This window comes from Talpa europaea (assembly GCF_964194135.1).
Source record: "Talpa europaea genome assembly, chromosome: 11".
Taxonomy (NCBI): Eukaryota; Metazoa; Chordata; class Mammalia; order Eulipotyphla; family Talpidae; genus Talpa; species Talpa europaea.
Window position 1 is genome coordinate 92,544,095 of NC_140078.1, and position 21,040 is coordinate 92,565,134.

Consider the following 21,040-nt stretch of genomic DNA (forward strand, 5'->3'; position numbering starts at 1 on the left):
TAATCATGCCTGTGTAATGAAGTTTCCATGAAAACCCAAAAGGACGGGGTTCGGAGTGTATCCAGGCTGGTGAACACATGGGGAGGCGGGCAGAGTGCCCTTCTGGATGGATCTGGGGTCTCTGTGCGTTTCCCCATGTCTTGCCCTCTGCATCTCTTTCATCTGGCTGTTCCTGAGTTACACCTTTTCTATTAACACAGTGATCTAGTAACTAAAGCATTTCTCTGGGTTCTGGGAGCCACTCCAGCAAATGATGGGGGCCCAGGAGGGAGGGCTTTGGAACCTGCAGTCTGTGGTTGGTCAGCAGCACAGGAGAGGTGGAGGGATCAGGCTTGTAAGACTGTGGGATCTGATAGGTCTGGGAGGATAATGTCAGAATTGCGGTGCTTGTAAGATATCCAGCTGGTGTCAGAAAATTGCTTGTTGGTGTATTGGAAGCCCCCATTTGCCCCCACCACAGTGGGATTATGGGCTAGAATCTTTACATGAGGATTAAAAACAAATACATATTGTTTTTGTTATTTTAAGGATTAAATGAGCTAATCCATGTAAAGTCCTTAAAACAGTGTTTGGCACATGGTAACTCCCAGTAAGTGGAGGCTCTTGTGATTGTGGATGTCGGGTGAGCACACTAGACATTCACTCTTCTCAAAGTGACTTACATTTCCTTATCTCTCTGCCTTTACTACCCTTGTTCCTATGGGAGCCCTCCCCCAGCCCACGTCTGTATGTCCATGCGTTCACCTGTAGGCAAGGTTATTTTACCAACTATGGATTTAGGCAGCCACAAGACAAGCCAACCATGAAGTCTGGCACACATCCTTAGACTCAGCCTGGAGCGTATGATGAAAGTCTCTGGCCTCCCTGATGGTGCAAGGGCTTAAGCACCGCACTGTGAAGCAATCCGCAGCCTCTGCAGCACAAGTTTGATCCCCGGCCAGCCAGGGAGATACCCTTATGGCGCAGCAGACCTCTCCTGACTCGCCTGCTGCTCCCCTCAGGAGTGTATTTCAGTCAGTCTGCCTGTTCTGTTCCCCACTCTGTCTCTGGTGAATCCTCTTACCCCTTGCATCTCTGGCCTGTACCCCAGCTCTTGTATGCATAAATAAATAAATCTTTAAAAAAAATGCTTAGCTGACACAACATTTTGAGATTTGATTTTCCCGTTTCCTCTGGGTGTGCTCTGGTATTTAGTGGACGCCTGGGGGTCTTGCAGCCGTGGCGAGTTCTCCTGCCAGGTCTTTCCCTCTGTGCTCCTACCTGGATGAGGATAACTCTCCTGGGCTTTGGCCTTTGCTCCAGGATCCTGGCTTGAGTGCAGGTCACCGCACACGTGCTCAGTTCTGCTGGACACATGCTGAGGGGGGCCGGGGACTTGCAGGGCCAGTGAAAGTCTGCCAGAGGTGACACTGTCTGCTTCCGTGCATCCCCCTCCTTCCTGTGCACCTCCTACCTGGGTGTCCATCAACTGTGCCAGCTGCTCCTTGTAGTGGAATCATTGAGGCTTGGACAGTGATTCCAGAAAGTAGGCTCAAAACAGGCCTCAATTAAACTGCATGTAAAGCTGGGAGGAAAAAAAAATAAAATCGTAAGCAGACTTGATAAGATATGCCAAGAGACCCTGAGTGAGGTAGAAGAATTGTCCGTACAGATAAAATACCTTAGAGGACCGATGCAGGAACCTCTTAGACCAAAGCTTATCCACCTCATTGTAATAGGTAGGAACTTGCTCACTTCATGTTTGGCGTTGCCATATAGAAACATAACTTAGAGTCTCTTCTTCGTTTTTTTTTTTTTTTTTTATAGAGGCATGTTTTTATTTATTTATTATATTTGTTTGTTTGTTTTGTTTATACATGCACTGGGTACAGTCAGAAGCGCGGGAGGGCAAGAGAATTCACCAGAGCCAGAGTGGGGAGCAGAGCAGGCAGAAGGACCAAAGTACACTGCTGAGGGGAGCAGCGGGTGGCAGGAGAGGTCTGCGCACCATGTGGGATCCTCCTCCGGTGGCCGGGGAGCAGCCGGAGATCGAACCGGCGCCGCAGAGGCCGCAGGCAGCTTCGCAACCCAGCGCTCAACCGCTGCGCCACCGGGGAGGCCCTCTTCTTCGTTTTTAATACTTAGGAGAACTAAATACATTTCACATTTTATTTCACAATCACATGATTTTTTTATTTATATATATTTTTACATCACTGTTCATTTTTAAACAATGTTTGCTTCCCCCCGCCCCCTCAGGTGTAGTCCCCATAGTTTCCTTCCCCAAGGCACCTGTGCACCATCACCTCAGTCCCCTGTGCTCCTCCCTCCCTCCCTCTGACCCCTCTCCCTCCTCCTCCCCTGCAGGATCACATCAGATGATGTATTTACACAATAAATATTTATTTATTTTTTATTTTTTTTTTTAAAGATTTATTTATTTATTTATACAAGCACTGGGTACAGTCAGAAGCGCGGGAGGGTGACAGAATTCACCAGAGCCAGAGCGGGGAGCAGAGCAGGCAGAAGGACCGAAGTACACTGCTGAGGGGAGCAGTGGGTGGCAGGAGAGGTCTGCGCGCCATGTGGGACCCTCCTCTGGTGGCCGGGGAGCAGCCGGGGATCGAACCGGCGCTGCAGAGGCTGTGGGCAGCTTCGCAACCCAGCGCTCAACCACTGCGCCACCGGGGAGGCCCCACAATAAATATTTAAATATTTATTTTGTCTGCCCTAAAAGTCCTCATCTCTGATAGCTGCTTTGTTCCCACAATCCAGTGATGATTTCTGTGGGAACCCCCGGACCTTGGCCAAAGTGGATTCACCCAAAAGTGCACACCAGACCTAAGCTGGGCCATTCACCAATCAGACCCCTTCCCTGGCATCTTTGACTGTGTGTTATCAGGAAGTTTGGACAGTCTGTCTCCAGGGGCTGAACTATATGCAGGAAAACTCAGAAGTTGGCAATGACCATATTTTCTGCCACATGGCAAAAATTGGCACTGGATAAGAAAGATTGATGCTAACAAAGAAGGGACAAATCTTGGAGAAAGTGTCCCAATAGAGCTAGAGACTTCAGGTCTCCATAAGGTCCAGCTTTGGCCCTGCCCTGCTGACTCCTTGGCTGCTCTTTGAGGTGCCAGGCTGGTGCTTCCCATAGAAAGGCCTTTTCTTGGTCACTTCCCTTTTGCATCTTGAATTTTGAATTTTGTTATCTGCTGAGGATCTTTTTGGGTTGGTTTCCAGGCGGTACCAAAAGCTGGTTGACTATGTTTGGAGGAAGGGAGTTAAGAGCACGCTCTCTTAGCCCTGCTGATTTCTAACCCCATGTACTACATTTTCAATACCTTGTAAGTAATAGGCACTGAGTTAAAAAACAGAGTCCGCATAGATAATGAAGACCAATAAACCTCCTGTCAGAAATGCCTTCCCTGACCAGGGCCACCAAAGGACCGTTCTGGCCCTCCCACCAGAATTCTGGACTCTCCCATTCCTTTTTATTTGTAAGGGGGTTTACATTTCTCCAGTTCTTTTAGCATTTCCTAAGCCTCTCACAAATCATCCCACTAGAAGGGAAGAATAAAGGAGCACCTTTGCCCTCTGCCTCTGCCCTGCACGAATTTAAAGGCAAACAATTGCCCCTCACAGTAAGCATAGACAGTGTGAGAGGGTAGAACATGTTACCCTTTCAGAGTCTTCCAAGTACCCCTGGAGTTAGATTAACACACATTAAACCCAAAGGGCAGGAATAGTGCCTGCTGGGCTGGGTGTTTTTTCCCCAGTGCCTAGTGCCCAACACATAGTAGCTGTTGAGGAAGTAGTTAGGGAATGAATCAGAGGCTATTACTGTTTCCATCTTAGAGCTGAGACAACAGACCCAGATCCAGCAATGGAGTTGACCAGTAATGCAGCTAACGAGTGGCCAGGCTGGGTCCATACCAGAGCCTCCCAATCATTAGAAGAGAAAAACCACAGCACCAAAAAGTCTACAGGATCTTTCCTTGCAGGCCCATAAATGACCACAACCACAGCAGCCCTTGGTGAAGGTTTCAGTTCCTAGAACTGTGTGTCCACACGTCAGAGCTCCAGGCAGCTGAGCCTTGAGGCAAAACCCATGGCATTTTTGAAACCCCCCTTTCAGAAAGCTGTCCAAGAGCTTAGTGGCAAAATATGAGAAAGGTTACATATATGTGATAAAATATCATGTTATGTCTATGATAAAGACTCGTGTGAAACTGTGCAACCCAGAATAGCATTTCTTGACATACAGTACATGCTTCTGTTTGCAGGTTCCCTGTGGGTGCCATGGGTCTCCAAAGATTATAAAGTGAAGCAGCCACAGATTGGTGGCCCATAATTTGTGAGGGAGGGTCAGTATGGGTCGTGTGTGTGCGTGCGCACGCACGCATGGCATGTCTTGGCTATCTCCACGTAGTCTATGCCTCTGAAATCATTGTTGAAAAATGATATTCAGCATTTCATGTGACTTGTCATGCTTTATAGTAACAATATTCAATAGAATTTTCTGTGATGATGGAAATGTTTCCTATTGACATTTTCCAATACTGTGGTCACGAGGCACACGTGGCTGTTGAACACTGGCGATGTGGACACGAAGGGCTGAAGAATTGAATTCTTCATTTCCTTTCATTTAAATTAATTTAAATCTAAATAACCATGCTTGGCTAGTGGCTACCCTATGGCCCAGCACAACTCTGTATTTCCAAAAACTCAGTGAAGTTTCTGATTCCCAACATTAATTGACTCATTAATTACAGGCAGTCCATCAAGTTCACTGTCGGTTGGAAAGTGTCTATAATTTGTAGAAAAGGAATCTATCAGTTAAAGATTTTATTTCCCTTACCTCAAAATGTGGTGGGGGAATTTCCTCTCCTGGGACCCAAGTGACTGTCACCCTTCTTGTTGGACGTCAGTGCCTGCCCTGGGACCTTGAATCAACACCACATTAAGTCCTAGGGGCCAGTTTCTGTGGGGGCACATTCGCTCTCACTGCCTTTTGGGAACTCTTAGTCATCTCTCCATTTCACTCCAAGTCAGCTTTACATCTGGAGACCTCAGTCAGCCTGCCCTGTGCTGTCTTAATCCTCTTTCTCCCTTTACCTGCTTCCCTCCTGTGTTAGGCATGTTGTGCCAGAGGAACACTGCTAATAGGATTGTCTGTCCATCTGTCCATCCACCCACCCACCCATCCATCCATTTGCCCAACCACCCACCAACCCAGCCAGCCATCTATCTGTGATCTATTGAGATTGAGATGAGTTTATTTTAAGAAATTGGCTCATATCTTTGTGGGAGCTGGCAAGTCCAAAATTCACAGGGCTGTCCAACTCTAATAATTAGAGTGATGTTGTAGTCTTGAATCTAAAGGTTGAAAATGCAGACAGATTTGCTGTGTTGTTAGGAAGCAGAATTCCTTCTTCATAAAAACCTCCATCCTTGCTCTTAAAGCCTTTCACAGATTGGATAAGGCCCACTCACCTTATGGAGGGTTTACTTTTATATGACTTAACCATAGCTGTTAATCACATCTAAATAACACCTTTACAGCAATATGAGACCCAGGTTGACCAAACTAGTCACCAGTGTTTAGTTGACACCTGAAATTAACCAGGACTGCTTTTTTATTAGATTCAGACAAATGGTCTTAGACTGTACTGACCCTTCACCCATATATCTCATGGCCTAGATGCTCCAATTCCTGTTGACCAGCAGGAGCCTTTTCTGCTCCTTTTCTTATGTGACATACAACTTTCATTTTTATTAAATCCAACCCTTGTCCCATCTCTTCTTAACCGGTTTCACCCTGACTAATATACACACTCTAAAACACAAATTCCTGTACTATACAAAAGATATATTTACACTCATTATTAGCAGCATGGTATGCATTTTGAAAGTTGAGTGACAGGCAATATGTTCTAGATTTTCTGGACTATCCAATGTCATGTTGTTATTTTTAATGTTTCTTTAAACATTTAATTAAAATGTATAATTTTATAGTGTCATTTTTATAGTTGAGACCTATAGAAATGATTTTTTAAAGAAAAAAATAAATCTTTTTCACATTATGAACCCTCATTTTAAGTTGAGAAAATATAGTTATCATTTCATTTAATTTTATTCATTATAGAGCTAAATAAAGTCTTGGATCAGTTGAAAATATCCTTATTTAACCCGTGGGGGGCTGAATCCAGCAATTATTACTCCTTTACATGTTGGGGTGGGGTAGCTGCTACATACAACAGAAATGAGAAAACATGGGTAAGGGTGTATTTCAGCTTAAACTAGCACCCATCTGGGCATCTGGCACATGTCGTATTGCATAAGGTGGGAAGTGTGGTATCTTTAAAAGAGTGTAGGTTGGATTTGGGCTACTTAGATCTGGGCTTTGCCTGTGATTAACCCTGTGAAGTTTAACCCGTCATGTAACTCACAGAACCAATTTCCTCTCCTATGAAGTATTACTTGGAGGCGTAAGATAATGCATATTAAAATCCTTTATACAGGAGTGGTATAATGGTGACAATTTTTGTGACTAACCACAATTGTTAGAGACATTTTGGGGGCTGCATGTCTGTGGGGAACTCCATCACCAAGGCAACCTGCATATTCATGATTTGACCTTCCATGTTGACTTGACTCCATGCTCAGGAAGACCTGGGGTGGCATGATACAGTGGTGGTGTCTGTTATTGGCCCATATGTCATGTCCAGATAATAAGGACCCAAAGTAGATTCATCTGAGATGTATGGAAACAGGGAGGATTCCAGAGACACTGTGGGATAAGTCTGGAAGGATCTGGTGGGCAGATGCCCAGGGTTAGAGAAAGGGATGAGCTAAGGACAACGCTTTTGGCTCCAGGTTGAGGGTGAGGTTTGATGGTGGACCCATCAGTTGTAGTTATTGGTCTTACCGGTCTGAACCCCAAGGGAAGTCAGGGCTGGAAAGGGCAAATTTGGGAATAATTGATTGGGGCCTGAATCTGTGTGGGTACAGGAGGTCACTGTGGGGACAGAGAGTGAGGAGAGCTGGTGGCTGAGGGTGAACCCTGATGAACACCTTCAGAGCCCGCCATTAGGATGCTTGTGAGTGTTGCTCAGTTGAAGTTATGAATGAATAAATGAGTGATTTTGAAACAAGTAGGGTTTGGTTTGAGAAACACAGTCCAAACATCATGAAAGGTAGAGATGAGAGTGCCTACACGAGATTAAGGTAGAAAAATAGTACTGTCAAGGCCCCTAGGGGCTAGCCAAATATTGATCTTCAAAACTTTAAATGCGGTTCTTCTGGTTAAAAAGGATTACTCCTCCTTTCTGGTAAACAATTTGGCAGCCTGTACAGGCCTTTGAAAAGTTAATATCCCTTGACCCATTAATTCTGCTTTCAGGAATGCACCCGAAGGAAGTAAACAGAGCTGCAGACAAAGATTTATGAACAAAGATATTTCATCGTCCCAAGACATGAATTTCCTTGCAAGGCTTGGGGTGGGAGGCAGTGGGGTGGAGCTTTGGCATCTTTTAAAAAGTTAAATACTATGCAGTACTATGGTGCTGGATACAAAAACTTTCATTGACATTTAAAATAAAAGATGAACATTCAGAGAAATCTGTGCTTTGCCCTCAGACTCCCACTCTCTGGTCCTGGTGCGCACGTTGGGGATTATGCTTCCCTGCAGGGTGGTGAAATGGGAGCCTGTATTGGCATTGTACGCAATGACCTCTGTGACATGGCCCTTGTGATTTTCATCTCAACTTCCTGGTTTCTCAGGTCATGTTCGAGAAATATTTCTAGAAGTTTCAACACATCAGTCTTTTGCACACCGAGTTTTCCCACAATGATCCTCCCTTCTCTATACCTACACTGCCTTTCCTCCCTTTCTTTCCCTTATCTTGCAAACTCCTATTCATCCTTCAAAGCCTCCTGCAGATTTGATCCCCAAAGAGATGAGCAAAAAAGCATTTAATTGTTTAAGTCAAGGCACCCACTCTCCAGTTCTGCCACAATCCTCGTGTCTCCCTTTTGTTTATACAATTTCAACTGGTACAGAACTGACCTTCTGTGAAGAACTTCTCAGCTCCCCTTTAGACAGAAATAATCACTTTCCTTGCTGTCATTTCTATACCTTTTCATCCATTCCTGTATTTCTCGCTCTCTTTGAGAAATTTCCGGAGTATTTGCTCTTTTCAATGATACAATGTGTGCTCATTAGACAAGTGTTGAAATATTACAAATAGAAATATTATGTAACTGTGAGGCTTAGAATCCTGTTTTTATTATAAAATTATCAAATCGTATTATTGTTCCATGTCAGTATAATTATTTTTAAAGCCTGTTTATACTAATTGGCTGAAATGCTTGAAAGTTGAACCTCCAGTGCTATGTTGGTCTGAGCCAGTGTGGGGACTTAAAACATTTTTGTTGAATTCTGGAAATGAAAAATTAATCCATCTCCATCCTTACCTTCGAGGAGCACATTCTGGGAGAGGATATATATATATATATTACATATATATATATATATATATATGCTTGCTCATTTCTTAACTCATTCATTCATTCATTCATTCATTCATTCATTCATGAGAAGGGTCCTTGTTGTTCACCTACTATGCACCACCATCATTAGGGCACAGAACCACTGCCCTCCCGCACAGCGACGCTCAGACTTGAGGGTGCACTCACCTGGAGGGCTGGTTGAAACACAAGCCCCTGAGCCCCATTACCAGAGTTTCTGCTTCAGTTTCTGCTTAGTGGGGCCTGAGAATTTGCATTTCTCACAGCTTCCCAGGTGCTGCTGCTGCTGTGAATACAGCACCATCCTTTGAGAACCTCTGATGGATAAACCTAGAGGGATTTACGCTCACTGAAACAAGCCAGACCGAGAACCCCTGGCATAGAGGATAAATGTGCAGTTCAGTGGGCCAAAGGGGGCATTTCCTGGCTTATGTCAAGGCCTCTCTGGTTCTTCAGGTCCCAGTGGGGAGCTAGGAGACTGCTGTTCTCAGAGTCCTGCTGGAGGACCCAGCAGTCTGCATTGCCACAGAAACCTGGGCCCAGGAGGAGAGTGGGTGGAGCAGTAATGACGGCCACTTACCTTCTCCGTCCCCCACCCCTTCACGTGTAACATCCCACCTTAGAGCATCTGCAGAGAGGTGTGATTCCCCCCATTTTGGAGGTGAGAAAACCGAGGCATAGAAAGCTTATATACCATTCTCTGGTTCCCCAAGCCAGTGAGTCACACATATGGGGGGCCAACCCGGGCCTCTGCCCCTTCACACCTCACAAATCGAGGCTGGCCTTTGCCGAGCCCTCAGTGGGACCAGCTTTTCAAAATGCTTCAGTAGCCAGAGCTGCTTCCTGTGTGGTGAGACAGTAGTAGTGGGGGCCAGCGCAGGCAGGTGGTTCTGCCCCCCCAACCCCAGGGACAGCAGCAGGTGGGGAACTCGGCCTGGCAGTTTATTAGGGTGAAAGCCAGGCTGGAGTGTTGGGGGCTGAAGAGACGAATCTGTAGTCTGCAGTTTGGGGATGGGGGAAGTGGATAACTAATTGTCCTTCTTGCAGGAGCTGTTTCTGGAAATCATTAATATTTTCTCAAATGTCGAAATTTGTGAAAGTTTAATTTTCAGTTACTTGGACTGAAGGCTTAGTGCACTGAGAATTTGCACAGTGTTCAAAACTAAATGAAAAGCCAGTCTTCCCAAACCCTGTGAGGAAGCCTGGCAGTGTCACTTCACAGTTAGGATGAAGGAAAAGCCAGCTCACTCCACTGCAGTGGGAACTTGAGAACGTTGAGCCAAAGTGGCTGGGTGCCATCTCTGACACGATTTAGAGTCTGTGGCAGAGCCCACATCCGTCAGATTACCTCCACTGTTCACTGTACTCCACTTAGAAGGATCCGCAAAGATCTGTGCTTTAACATGATACCTTCATTTCCTCCAGCATTAAGAATATATAAATGGTGTAAGAAAAACATCTCTTCAGTTTCTGTGAAGCTGAGGAAGACCCCTATTGCTCCATATCTGACAAGAGTCAGACAGCATAGTTCTGTTCTTTATTAACGAATTATGCTTCTCTCTTAGTGACCTGGCATGTCTCCTCAATGCATTTGAGGAGTATAAAATCCATCCCCTTGCTCTTTTTGCCTACGTTACTAGGAAGCTCAGAGGTAGATTTTTTTTATGCCACCTAAGCTGCCCTTTGCCGGAGGTCCTTTGGTTAAGTATCTCCCTATTCTTTGCGGTTAAAGCCTTTATCACCTGTATCTTCTTGTAGAAGGTTTACAAAATAATTTCTGGAAACAGGTGGCCAACTATCACAGATGAATGAGTGAAAAATGAATCTGAGAATGGAAAGACTTTTTTTTTTAGCCTTTGAAGAGTGAATTGGCATACCCTTGGCACCCATGTGCGTACATATGGACATATACATCTCCAAGAACATATGTACTGATGCCTTGAGATCTATTCACTTGGTCATGTGGTTAAAAGAATGAACTTGGGTGCCAGTCCTGTCTCTGAACTCACTGCATGCTCTGCCCTTAGAGAGAGTAGTTCCAGGCTGGTATTTCTCGTTAATTCCTAAATGACAGCAGCTAAATGCAGAGGCCTCTGGATTTTCTGAGGTCATCCTCTTTGGGCTTGGTGGCTGAATCAAGGTCTCCTCCTGATTTTTTGTAAAGTGACTTGAGAAGAAAGTACCCTAAAGTCCCCTAGTCTGGGCTGGCTCTTGCTTGAATTGATTACATTGTTACTTTCCATATTTCTTTTACTTACAACTAATTAAATTCAAATGGCTGCGGACATTTTTAGGGAGAGAAGAGTTCAAGTTCCTCAGGGTTCCCTATGGCACTTAGTGCCCCCCACCTCTCTTTGGGGCTCAGGAAGTTACTTGTAACCTAAACTGGATGGGGATCAAGAATCTGCCCCATCTTGTGGGGCTGGAGGAGGGAAGCAGAGAAGGGGTCTTGGACTCTCTGGGCTGCCCGGGGCCTGAGAGCCTAGAGGAGGTGGTATGGGTCACAGCTCCCTCCTTGGGGCGTGTCCCCATCAGCTTTTGTCCAGTGGTGACTTTCCCCACCTCTGCCCTTCTCTGCCAAAACAATTGTTTAAAAGAGGAAGTTCTCTGGGTCATAAAATGTCATCTGGTAGTTAGTATATGGTTATATGCTCAGACTGCATTATGCAGTAGTCTGATTGGCAGGAAGTAGGTGATTCATCAGAAAAGAAAATAACGAAAAAATAAACTCTTACAACATGAACTTCCTCTTTCCAACTGTTTGTTTCAGCTCATCCTTTGAGAACCTTTTTCCAGCCTCTTAAAAAACAGCAATAGGGACGAATGCAGTGTTGCAAAAGAGGTGAAGCCAGCTCTTCACCGCCAAATGCTTTCTTTTTTAATCAGAAAGAATAGTTAAAAAAAAAAAAAAATGAGCCCCCCGGTCAATGTCCCCAACTGGGCCAGGGTTGGGGGGGTGCCTAGCCTTGAGTACATGGAGCCTCTGCCTGCTTGATAGAGTTTATGTTCAAACGGGTGAAATATCCTCACAGGCCAGCGAGGGGCTTGGAATATTGCACACACACCCCCCCCCCCCCCTTGGATAGAGCACCCCTTTCACTTGCCTCCCTCCTCTTGTTTGTCTCCCTCTCAGATCCAGGAGGCAGCGAGTCGGGGCCTGAAGTTCGTCGGGGTCATTCCTCAGTACCGCTGCCCTGTGGACAGCCACCCTCCCATGCCCTCTGCCAACAGCGTCCAGGATTCGAGGAAGGAGCCAGGCCGCAGTGGGAGCACAGAGAGCCTGGGCGCTGCTGACCGTGCTCCAGCAGGGACAGACGGAAACCCAGGAAGGGCTGGGCCTGCTGACCCAGCCAGCCTGCCCTCCGGAGAAGGGGATGGGGCAGGATTGTCACCCCGAGGAGTGAACCAGACTCTGGATGGACGGGATGGCGAACTCTCGGAAGTGCTTGAGGACCCAGTCTCGGCAAGTAAGTGTGCAGCTTAAAGGGAGGTTAGCAGCTTTTCCGTGACCCCAGGGCATTGCAGGAAAAGGAAATGGAATTCGCTTGGCAGACACAGAGGTCCGGTCAAACGGGAGGGATGGTGTCGAGCTGCTTCCTGGTCTCTGGATGCTACTTACTGAAGCGGTGACTTCCAGGGAGAGCCAAACCTCATGAAACGGATTGGCAGTTGCTCACAGTGCCACCTTTGAAGTGAATTCTAGAATGTGAGTTATTTCCTCCCCGAGTTATTTCCTCCCCATGCTCCCACACTGCCCTCAAGTCCCTGCTGGCTGACATACGGGGCGCGGTAAGGTACATTAAGGTACAGGGCATCCATGCAGGATGCCCCTTCTGCTTTGGCTCTGCTTATTTTGAATATCTACCTAAAGAAATAAATCAAGAAAGCCAGTGAGGACAAATTGTGTGGGAAACTGGTGATTCAACTCAGGAGACTTGTCAGCAACCAGATTCTGGGGAGTTTATATTATTGACAGGTCAGTTCCGTGGTGAAAGCAGGTGCTAGAGAGAATAAGAGCTTCTTCTCCACACTGAAAGGGCCATTAAGGCATGTGTGTCAGGCTGGGGATTGTGGCTCACATGCTAACCACCACTTCTCAATACTTCCTTTATATCAGGGGCTGTGCCATTAAGCATTTTATGGGACTGATCACTCCATTCTCCCTATAGCACTGTGATGTGGGAAGCTCTGTTTTCACTGTCTATTTTACAGCTAAGTCAACTGAGGTTTAGAGAGAATATCTGTTGCCCAGGCTGGACCTTGAGGATCTGACGTATGAACCCAGCAGGCTTAACCACCACCCCACATGTGGCTCTACTTCTATTTCCTGTGTAATATACAGTCATAGGCTGACAGGAATTACTGAGGCCCAGAGTTTATAGGTAGAGAAGTTTCTCTTCACCTCCCAGTAATTCCCTTTCCTGATCTTTCTTCAGGAAATCAAGTGATCCGCCCCTCCTCGCCCTGGGAGGTACAGAACTGTCAAGACTGATAGGAGAACCCCAGGCCGTAGGAGGCTTGTCTCTTTAGGCTTTTCTGGATGATCTTCCTGTTTAATGTTGTTGTTTATTTACTAATTCTTAAAATTAGCCTCTTATAAATGATGAGGAACAATTTATGCTTTGAGCATAGAAAAGCAGGTGAGATCGCCTCTTGTATTTTGTCAGTGCTTGCTGAAAAGAAAATTGTGGGATGGTTCATTCCAGGCACTTATGAGTAAATTCACTTAGTGGGAGAGATTGGAGCTGCCTCAATTCTGGAATCTACTAGGACTCTCGTTTAACAACCCTGATCCTTGTTAAATATGTACTGAAGCAGAGCTCTCCCTTTGTGGAAGACTTCTTTGGGGGCGAATTCTGCTCCATCTAGAGTAGCTGAGAGCACATTTAGGCCTACTAAGGCATGTCCATGTCTTATTCTAGAAGGCTTCATGTTCTCATTGCTATTGGGCTGGATTGTGGGCTTTGGCTCCTGAAAATGGAGACAGGCCCCCCACCTCCATAACCCAGAACCAAGGGAGGGTGAGGTTCAGGGCACACGGGGCCCCCCAGGAGAAAGGAGAGACAGGAAGCTGGGAGGGTAACAGCCAGACTCTATGTTGAGTTCTAGTTTGCCACATCTAGCTAGGCAGTCCTAGGCAAGACACCCTTCTGTGCCTCCGTTTCCTCTCCTGCAAAACAGAGGGAGAAGAGTAGTTTCTGGTTGAAAGGTTAGACACTCAGCACTTGACTCCTGTGTGTGAGCTGTGATGGTTGTGGTCCAAGCTCAATAGTCCCGACACTGACCTTCACTTCTGCATGGAACTATAGCTTTGGGAAAGGGTAATTATTGAGGTTCCCTTGGGAGTTTTCAGATCCTCCCTGTGTTCCAGAATCCACTTGTTTCCAAGACCCCTTGTGGACTTCCTGCCTTCTGTGGTTGACCCCAGGAAGAATTAACTGGGGTGACTTGTCCTAGGACCTCCCCCCACCAGTTGCTTCTGCTCACCTCAGTTTCCTGGAGGCTCCCACTTGCTCAGCACACAGAAACCCTTCAAACATACAAAAAGCTTCTCAACCTGTATCCTGTTTCCTCAAGTGTGTGTAGTCTAATAGAAAGCCAGATCCTCCAGGGGAGAGTGGGTTAATGTGTGTGTCTGCAGGTGGTTGACCCAATAGTGGATGGAGATTTCGGCTGAGGAGGGTGTTTTGGTGCTTCCTCCCTCCCCTAATCTCACCAGATAGGCGACTCTTGCTGTTTACTCATGCCAAGAGGCTGGCCCTTCACTCCCTGTGCAGGAGGCCGCAGGTCTGGCCTGTGGGCAGCTCACTATTATCCTTTATTCCTCCTTCTGTGGCAAGCACCAGTCTTTGTGGCAAGCACCAGCGGTTCCCTCTCAGCTAAGGCACACACAAGGGTGGCAGGTGAACTCGCGTGGCCTGGCGGGATGGCCGGCCGGCCGTGATGATTGAGGTCACCCTCTGAGAGGCCTCTCAGTTCTTCCTGTGTGTCCTCTCAACTCTGTCTCAGCAGTTTAGTGATAGAAAATGCTGTCATGCCCGGTTCACAGAAAAGGAGTGTCACCGCCCATGCCCGGGGCCCGTTCTGTTTTATCTCGTGGCCTGAACTGCAGCCTCCTGAAGGCTGGCCTTCCAGGGACCCTGTCCCCGGGGCCATGGCCCTCACCTGAAACGATTAGCTTCCCTCCTAATCTTTTTCCTGCGAAGTCTTGTGGTTTCCTTCCAGTCACCCCTACCTCTCAGTCCCCTCCCCCAGCTTCCCCTCCCTGCTGCTTGCTCAGCTCTCAGCTTGCCTTTCTCTGGGGCCCCCTAAGGAGAGTGAAGTGTTTTTACTCCTCTTTCTGCCAGGTGGGCTTAAATAGGCAATCACAGTAAGACAATTAAAAAGAATCCAGAGGGAGTCTCCCTCCCTCCCCCTCTCCTCCTTTAATTTATTTCCTTTATAGGAGGCCTCGGGGAGCCAGTGGAGGCAGTGACTGCTGGGATGGGGCTCACCAGCCGGCTCTCCAGCCAGAAACAGGGCATCGTGCCTTCTCCCCACCCCAGTGGCTGCTCTGGGCCAGAGGGGATGCCCCCTTTCCACAGGGCGCCCTCGGGACGCACAGCCAGTGGTTTTCTCTTTGCTCATGGGTTTGTCTCCCCGCCAGTGGGGTTTCCCGCTGGTGGACATCGGGCCGGGGCTGTGCAGAGATACCTGGCGTCCCTTCTCACTGCCCCCCACCTCATGGGAAACACCTTGGGGAGCGTGACTGGCCCCTGTGTGGCCTTTCTGGATGCCTTTCTGTTGGGTGGGAGCATCCTTTGTTCGCGAGGAGTAGTAAGCAGTGGGAAGGTCAGTGTGTAACAGGGTGGTCCCCAGGAAAGGGGGAGGTTCCCTGCCCCACCCAAGGGAGGGTGGAGCTGAGCAGGAAGAGGAGAAGCTGCAGAAGAGACTGAGGAAGGAATCAGGATGGAGCCAGGAGACCTGGAGGAGGCGCATGGAGCCTAGAGACACGTGAAGAAACTGCGCTTGTCTTTTGGTCGTGGACTGGGTGACACAGATGTGGGTGAGACCCGTGGGGAGGTGACAATGGCAGCTTTTATCTTGATGTTGATTTTGCTCTTTTCCTTCCGGGCTTGTCCGGTTGTTTGTGACCCTTTGCTGTGGGTCCCCACTGGAAGATGCTTTAGACTTGTAGCAGGCTTTGGGGCCTTGCTCTGGGCCAATCCCATTTGGATGGACTTTTACCCACGAGGGGACGGGTCACTTTGGGTGCTTCATTTAGAAACTAGACTCTTTGCCTTACCTGTATTGTTTCCTAGTTTTATTAAAGTTCCTTCCCATTAAAGTCTCATATGTTTTGTGTTGATGCAGCGGATGGCAGAACCCATTTAGAATAGGCAGGTTTGCGGGGTTTGGGCTGCCCCTCTCCCTGTCCTATAACAAGTGCAGGGAAAGGTGAGGAAGCCTCGAATGCGACGCCCCCACTTCTTTCCTGGCCCCAACATTCCCATCTTGTCCTTCCCTCAGCACCTCTGTTACTGCAACTGCGGTCAGAGAAGCGGGCCAGACAGGTTCATGCGAATTCAGAATCCTCACTGCCACCACAGTCATAATAACAAACCTTCCACGTGCTGCCCTCCCAGCCCTGCGCCTGTGCCCTGGTGTGCGGGAGAGGCTCCCAGCCTTGCCAGCCAGTTTCTCAGCCAGGGACTTTACTCAGCAGGCCGCCTTGGCAGCTGGCTCTCTGGGGGAGGAGAGGAGGGGCCTCCCTGGCCTGGCTTTCCTGATGCATGGCCGCCTTCCCTCCCCTGGCCAGTATCCTCCCTCACAGGCCTCCGGGATAGCTCCACCCATGCCCACATCTGCCACCTGCCCCCCTCCCTGGCCTTCCGCTCAGTCCATTCTCAAACGGCCCTTGAACGCCCACCTGTGGTCAGCAGCTTTTGCCTTCTGTGTACTCACGAAATTAGCCTCTTGTTAGATTTGGGAAACAGCCCAGGATTTGGAGTTTGAACGACTCTTGGCTTTACCACTAACCAGTTTATGATTTCTGGGGGATCCACTTCAGACTGCTGGCACGGAATCCATGCGGCCCCTCCCATGGAGCTCGGGAGTGCCCGAGAGGTGGAGGAGGGGACTGGCCCGGGGAGCTCTGCGCCTGCTGCTGCTCTCATCCTTCCAGTGGGTACCCGTAGACTGCTGTGCCGGCGGAAGGCCCCACACTTTCCTGGCAGCCAGGCCTCCGCCAGGCCCAGAGGCCCCCTGCAGTTAGTACCCAAACCCAGTGGGAACCTGAAATAGCCTTCTCCGAGATTCTGGAGTCTGGACACACCCACGACCCTGTTGCCATTTGCCCACTGCTTTCCCAGTGCAAACTGTTCATCTTAACTCTCCTTGCCCATGACCTCAGCCAACTTTGCCCTTCACCCAGTTGACTACCCAGCCAAGGTGGTTCCTTCCAACCCAGCTAACTTGCCAGCTTCCTCCTTCTTTCAGCCCAACCCTTGGAGCCCATGCCTCCAGCTGGACTGAACCCTCTTCCCTCAAGCCTTGGGACATCAAGACCCCACCTGCTACCTGCAAGTCACAGGTTCTCTGGACCGACCTACAGATGGGCCAGAGACTCCATCCTGTGCCCACTGCCAAGCATAGACCCTCAAGCAGGCATCTGCCTCCTTCCTCCTACTGTCGAGAGCTTGGCAAGACCTGGTGGCACCCCAGTAGGCCACACCCCCTATTTTTCTTCCCCTAGCTTCCTGTTCTGATTTAGATCAACTCTGTGCAGCTCCTGCCATGTTACAGAGACTTTTCTAGACACAAAGGATCTAAATGGCACAAGGCAGCCCCCCCCCCCTCCCGTGTCGGGGGAAAGTGATAGACAGCGAGACAGAAATAGAAATCCAAGATAAGGCAGTCTGGATGCTCCTTGGGTGCCGGGCCCATCCAGTTCCTCAGCGGTTCTCAGAACATCCTCAAAAACAATACCTCCCTCCTCCTCTGGGACTTTCTGTCCCGTGTCTGGAAAAACCTTCCAGCTGGGGTCATTGCGGAGTCACAGAGCAGCTGAGAAAATTTAAACAAACTTGGGGCTTCTTTTTGGAATCCCTGGTGTCTGCTCGTGTGTGAGAATGTGTGTTTGAGAATCAGAGTATTAAAGCACCAGGGGCATCATTTTGGGACAGTTTTTCTTGGCTGGTTTCCAGATGAGCAGAGCGAGGAGCACAGCCAGGAGGGAGCGGGCAGAGGCGCTGGTCCTCTGAAATCAGTTTCTCCCTCTATTTCATTGCTCCTGATGCTTGGAGACTCTGGATTCCAACGGCACTTCCTTTTCCTTCCTGAAAAAATTTATTTCAGTTTCTGGCTTCAGTCCTGTGCCTGGGGAGGGCCTGATAGGAGAACCTGGGCACTGCCAGCCCCTCTACCTTGTCCCTCTTCGCTCCTCCCACCCCAGACTTCTTGCTTCTGCCCTTCTGCTTTTTCTGTTTCATGACACATTTGGGAAAGTTGTGTTCGAAACTGACCAAATGCATGGGGGAACCCTTGTATGTGATCACATAGTCACGTATTTTTGCTCTTTGGCTGCTTGTGGATTCCCCATGCACTTCCCCAAGCCGAAGCCGTGATTTCTTTCATATGCATTTGGCTGGACTGCAGCAACCATGCCGACTGGGGCTCAGGCCCATCCTGGGGTCACCTGAGACAGAGCCCCTCATCTCTGCCTGTGGGCATTCTCTTATGCACAGAAATAATCTTCTATCAGATAATCCAAGTAAGAATTCAAACCCAGGAACCAGTCCGACAGATCTGACTGTGAGAACTGTTCCAACATCATGCTTGAGTTTGGTTTGTATGCACAGGAACAGTGAGTCATTGATGTAAGCAGTGGAATTACTCTTGACGGGGAGGTGAGCAAGAGGTGAGGGAGCTTCTGGTCCTAAGTTATTTTAACCTAAAGATGTGTTCATACTGTCTGTGTGCAGAGGAGGCAAAGGCTGGGGTTCAGTGACTTCCCTGGTTTCTAAAGAATACGTTGTGGATGGAAAAAGACTAGGTACCCCTTGTTTAAATCTTTATCTGACTCTGCTTGTTAGGAGGGGCTGAACGCTGGGTGAGAGTTTAGCTGCTTCACTTTAGGTCCAGGCAAAGGGCTTAGCTCTCTTGCTTGCTGGACCAGGGAAGGCCATTCCCAGAACATTCTACTGTATGATCACATACGGAAGTGTGCCTGAGGCCTCAGGGAATCCACGTAGACTTCCACATAGCCCCCAGTCCCGGGGAATGAATGTTCAGACTTCTGGCCTCTCTGTGGGGTAACCTGAGGTGTGGTCCACACGGTGTCCCAGGGTCCCAGGATGGAGCCCCAGTTGCCATGGCGGCAACCCGCTCATTAACACCCTTCACTGACTTTCATCCCATCCCTACTTCCCATTCTTATTCCCGCACTCTTTCCAGGGATCGCTTCCCAATGAAACCACGTGTAACCAAAAGCTCACAGGGCCTGCTTTTGCAGAAATCCAAATGAAGTGCGACTCCTTAAGCATTGTTCATCCTCTTGTCTTTAGTAGTAGCAGCAGCTTTTATTTGCAACCCTGGGGCCAGGATGGGAGATGCCGGATCATCTCACTCACCTCCTGGACCCCACAGCTCCAGCTCTTGCCTCCTCTCCTTTACAAACCTTTCTCCTCGTGGCTCCACCCCTGAAGTTCGCATTTCAGAGCCGTGAAATCATTTGGTGTTATGATCACTGTGCACCAAGACCCGTTTTCTCATGTGAAAACATTCACTGGGCCCGGCAAGTGGACTGAGCACAGTGATTGTTGAATCGACCAAAGGTGGTTGCATAAATCCTCGGGGCCACTTGTAAGTAATTTCCTGATTGCTTCTGCCCAATGAGCTCCTTGAAGTGGCTCCTGTTAGGTGATGGTCTGGGGGGCCAGCCTTGCTCCTCAGCCTGCTCACACATAGCCTGTGAAAGGACTTCCTTCTTCCCACAATACAATCCCTGCATGAGATAATTTTAGAGGCTACATGGATGGACATATTTGGTGTTAAGGTGCCTTATCGTTGCCTTCTGTTTATGGCAAGTGGTAGTTGTTTCCCTATGGCCACAGGATACATTTTTACTCTTTAGATGCATTTATTTCAATAAAGTACGCCTGTTTTAAAAATCAATAATTCAGCTGGTATTTGGATACTAAATTGTTAAATCTTGAAATAGGGGCCATAGTGTCCCCGAATGTGGGTCTAGGCCAGGTGTCAACCATTGTTTATGACCTTTAAAATGTTTCTTTGAAAGAAGGGTAGGGATTTTCTTATTATCCAAATAGATACTTCTGGAAGCCAAAGCATATTCCTGATGAGGCTGTGCTAGCAAAGCTTCTTAAGCTGAGTGAGCTCTGACTGCTTGACTGAACGAGTCAAACAAAAATAGACCTTCAGACTTAGATTGCAATTCCAGGTATTCACTCCCAGAGGCCGATGCTGCTCGCCCATGGCCAGCAGCACGTACCACAGGCACAGGATGGTGGATGGTGGGGAGTATTGATTTTTGAAGACCCGAGTGATAAATGAAAGAATGGAAAGCTCAGCACTTCTCTCCCAGAGCCTGCCTGGCTTGTTTGAGCAACTTACCACTCCAGGCAGGGACCCTCATTTACGGGAACGTATTTATTTTTACCTATCAATGATGTATTTTTGATGCACTTGATTAAGTATTATGGGTTTGGCCCCAGGAAACACCACCACAGTTTATAAATAGTTCAGGGGGTGTACAAGGTTCCTGGAACTATAGCAGTATTTTGTTTTTTATGTACTTTATTTTTTTTTTAAAGACCAACTCTGGCCCAAATATATCTGCTTTTTCTTCCAAAACACATCTTTATGTGAATTTCTAGAAATGTGCATACTGGGTCTTTCTCTCCGACACCTACCAGCACAAACAAATCCCAGATCACAGCTATTCATTATATCTCACATTCAAAACTGACACCCCCAACTCCAAGCTCGGCTTTAGAATCAAGTTTTATTATCTGGCAACGGTGCAAGTTAACAGTTTATCTTTGATGCTGTTTTTTCAGCCTTCTCAAAGATTCCACGAGACCCAGTGAGGCAGGATTTTATCATTATCTATCTGACTTCTCTCCCCACCCCATTTACAAACCCCACAGAAATGGAGATCTTCACCCTGTTCAACAAACCTAAGAGCCATCAAAAGTGCCGGCAGTACTACCCCGTCACCATTCCTCTCCGGGTCTCCAAGAATGGCCAGACGGTGAGCGGTCTGGACGCCAACTGGCTGGAGCACATGAGTGACCACTTCCGGAAAGGAGGCGTGCTGGTGAACGCGGTCTTCTACCTAGGAATCATCGATGGTATGGAAGACCCAGCCCCTGGGTGGCCCTTGTGACGTCTGCCTCTCCCTCTTGCCATCTTAACCCATCCGCAGAGCCTGCCCTATTCAGAAAGCTGTGCAGCTAATAAACATGCAGCCTTTGATTTGTAATTAACACATCTCGAGAAATGTTCCACAGAGCCCACGACCCGTGCC

General features: G+C 48.0%; 1 protein-coding gene across 1 annotated transcript in view; it reads left to right on the top strand.

Moving 5' to 3' along the window:
• Nucleotides 1-21,040, top strand: part of RFTN1 (raftlin, lipid raft linker 1) — a gene marked incomplete at its 3' end in the record, with an annotated part of 152,305 nt that overhangs the window by 95,133 nt on the left and 36,132 nt on the right. The window contains exons 4-5 of the mRNA XM_084247812.1: nt 11,645-11,978; nt 20,661-20,864. Coding sequence (XP_084103938.1) covers nt 11,645-11,978; nt 20,661-20,864 — 538 coding nt within the window. The remainder of the gene's footprint in view (nt 1-11,644; nt 11,979-20,660; nt 20,865-21,040) is intronic.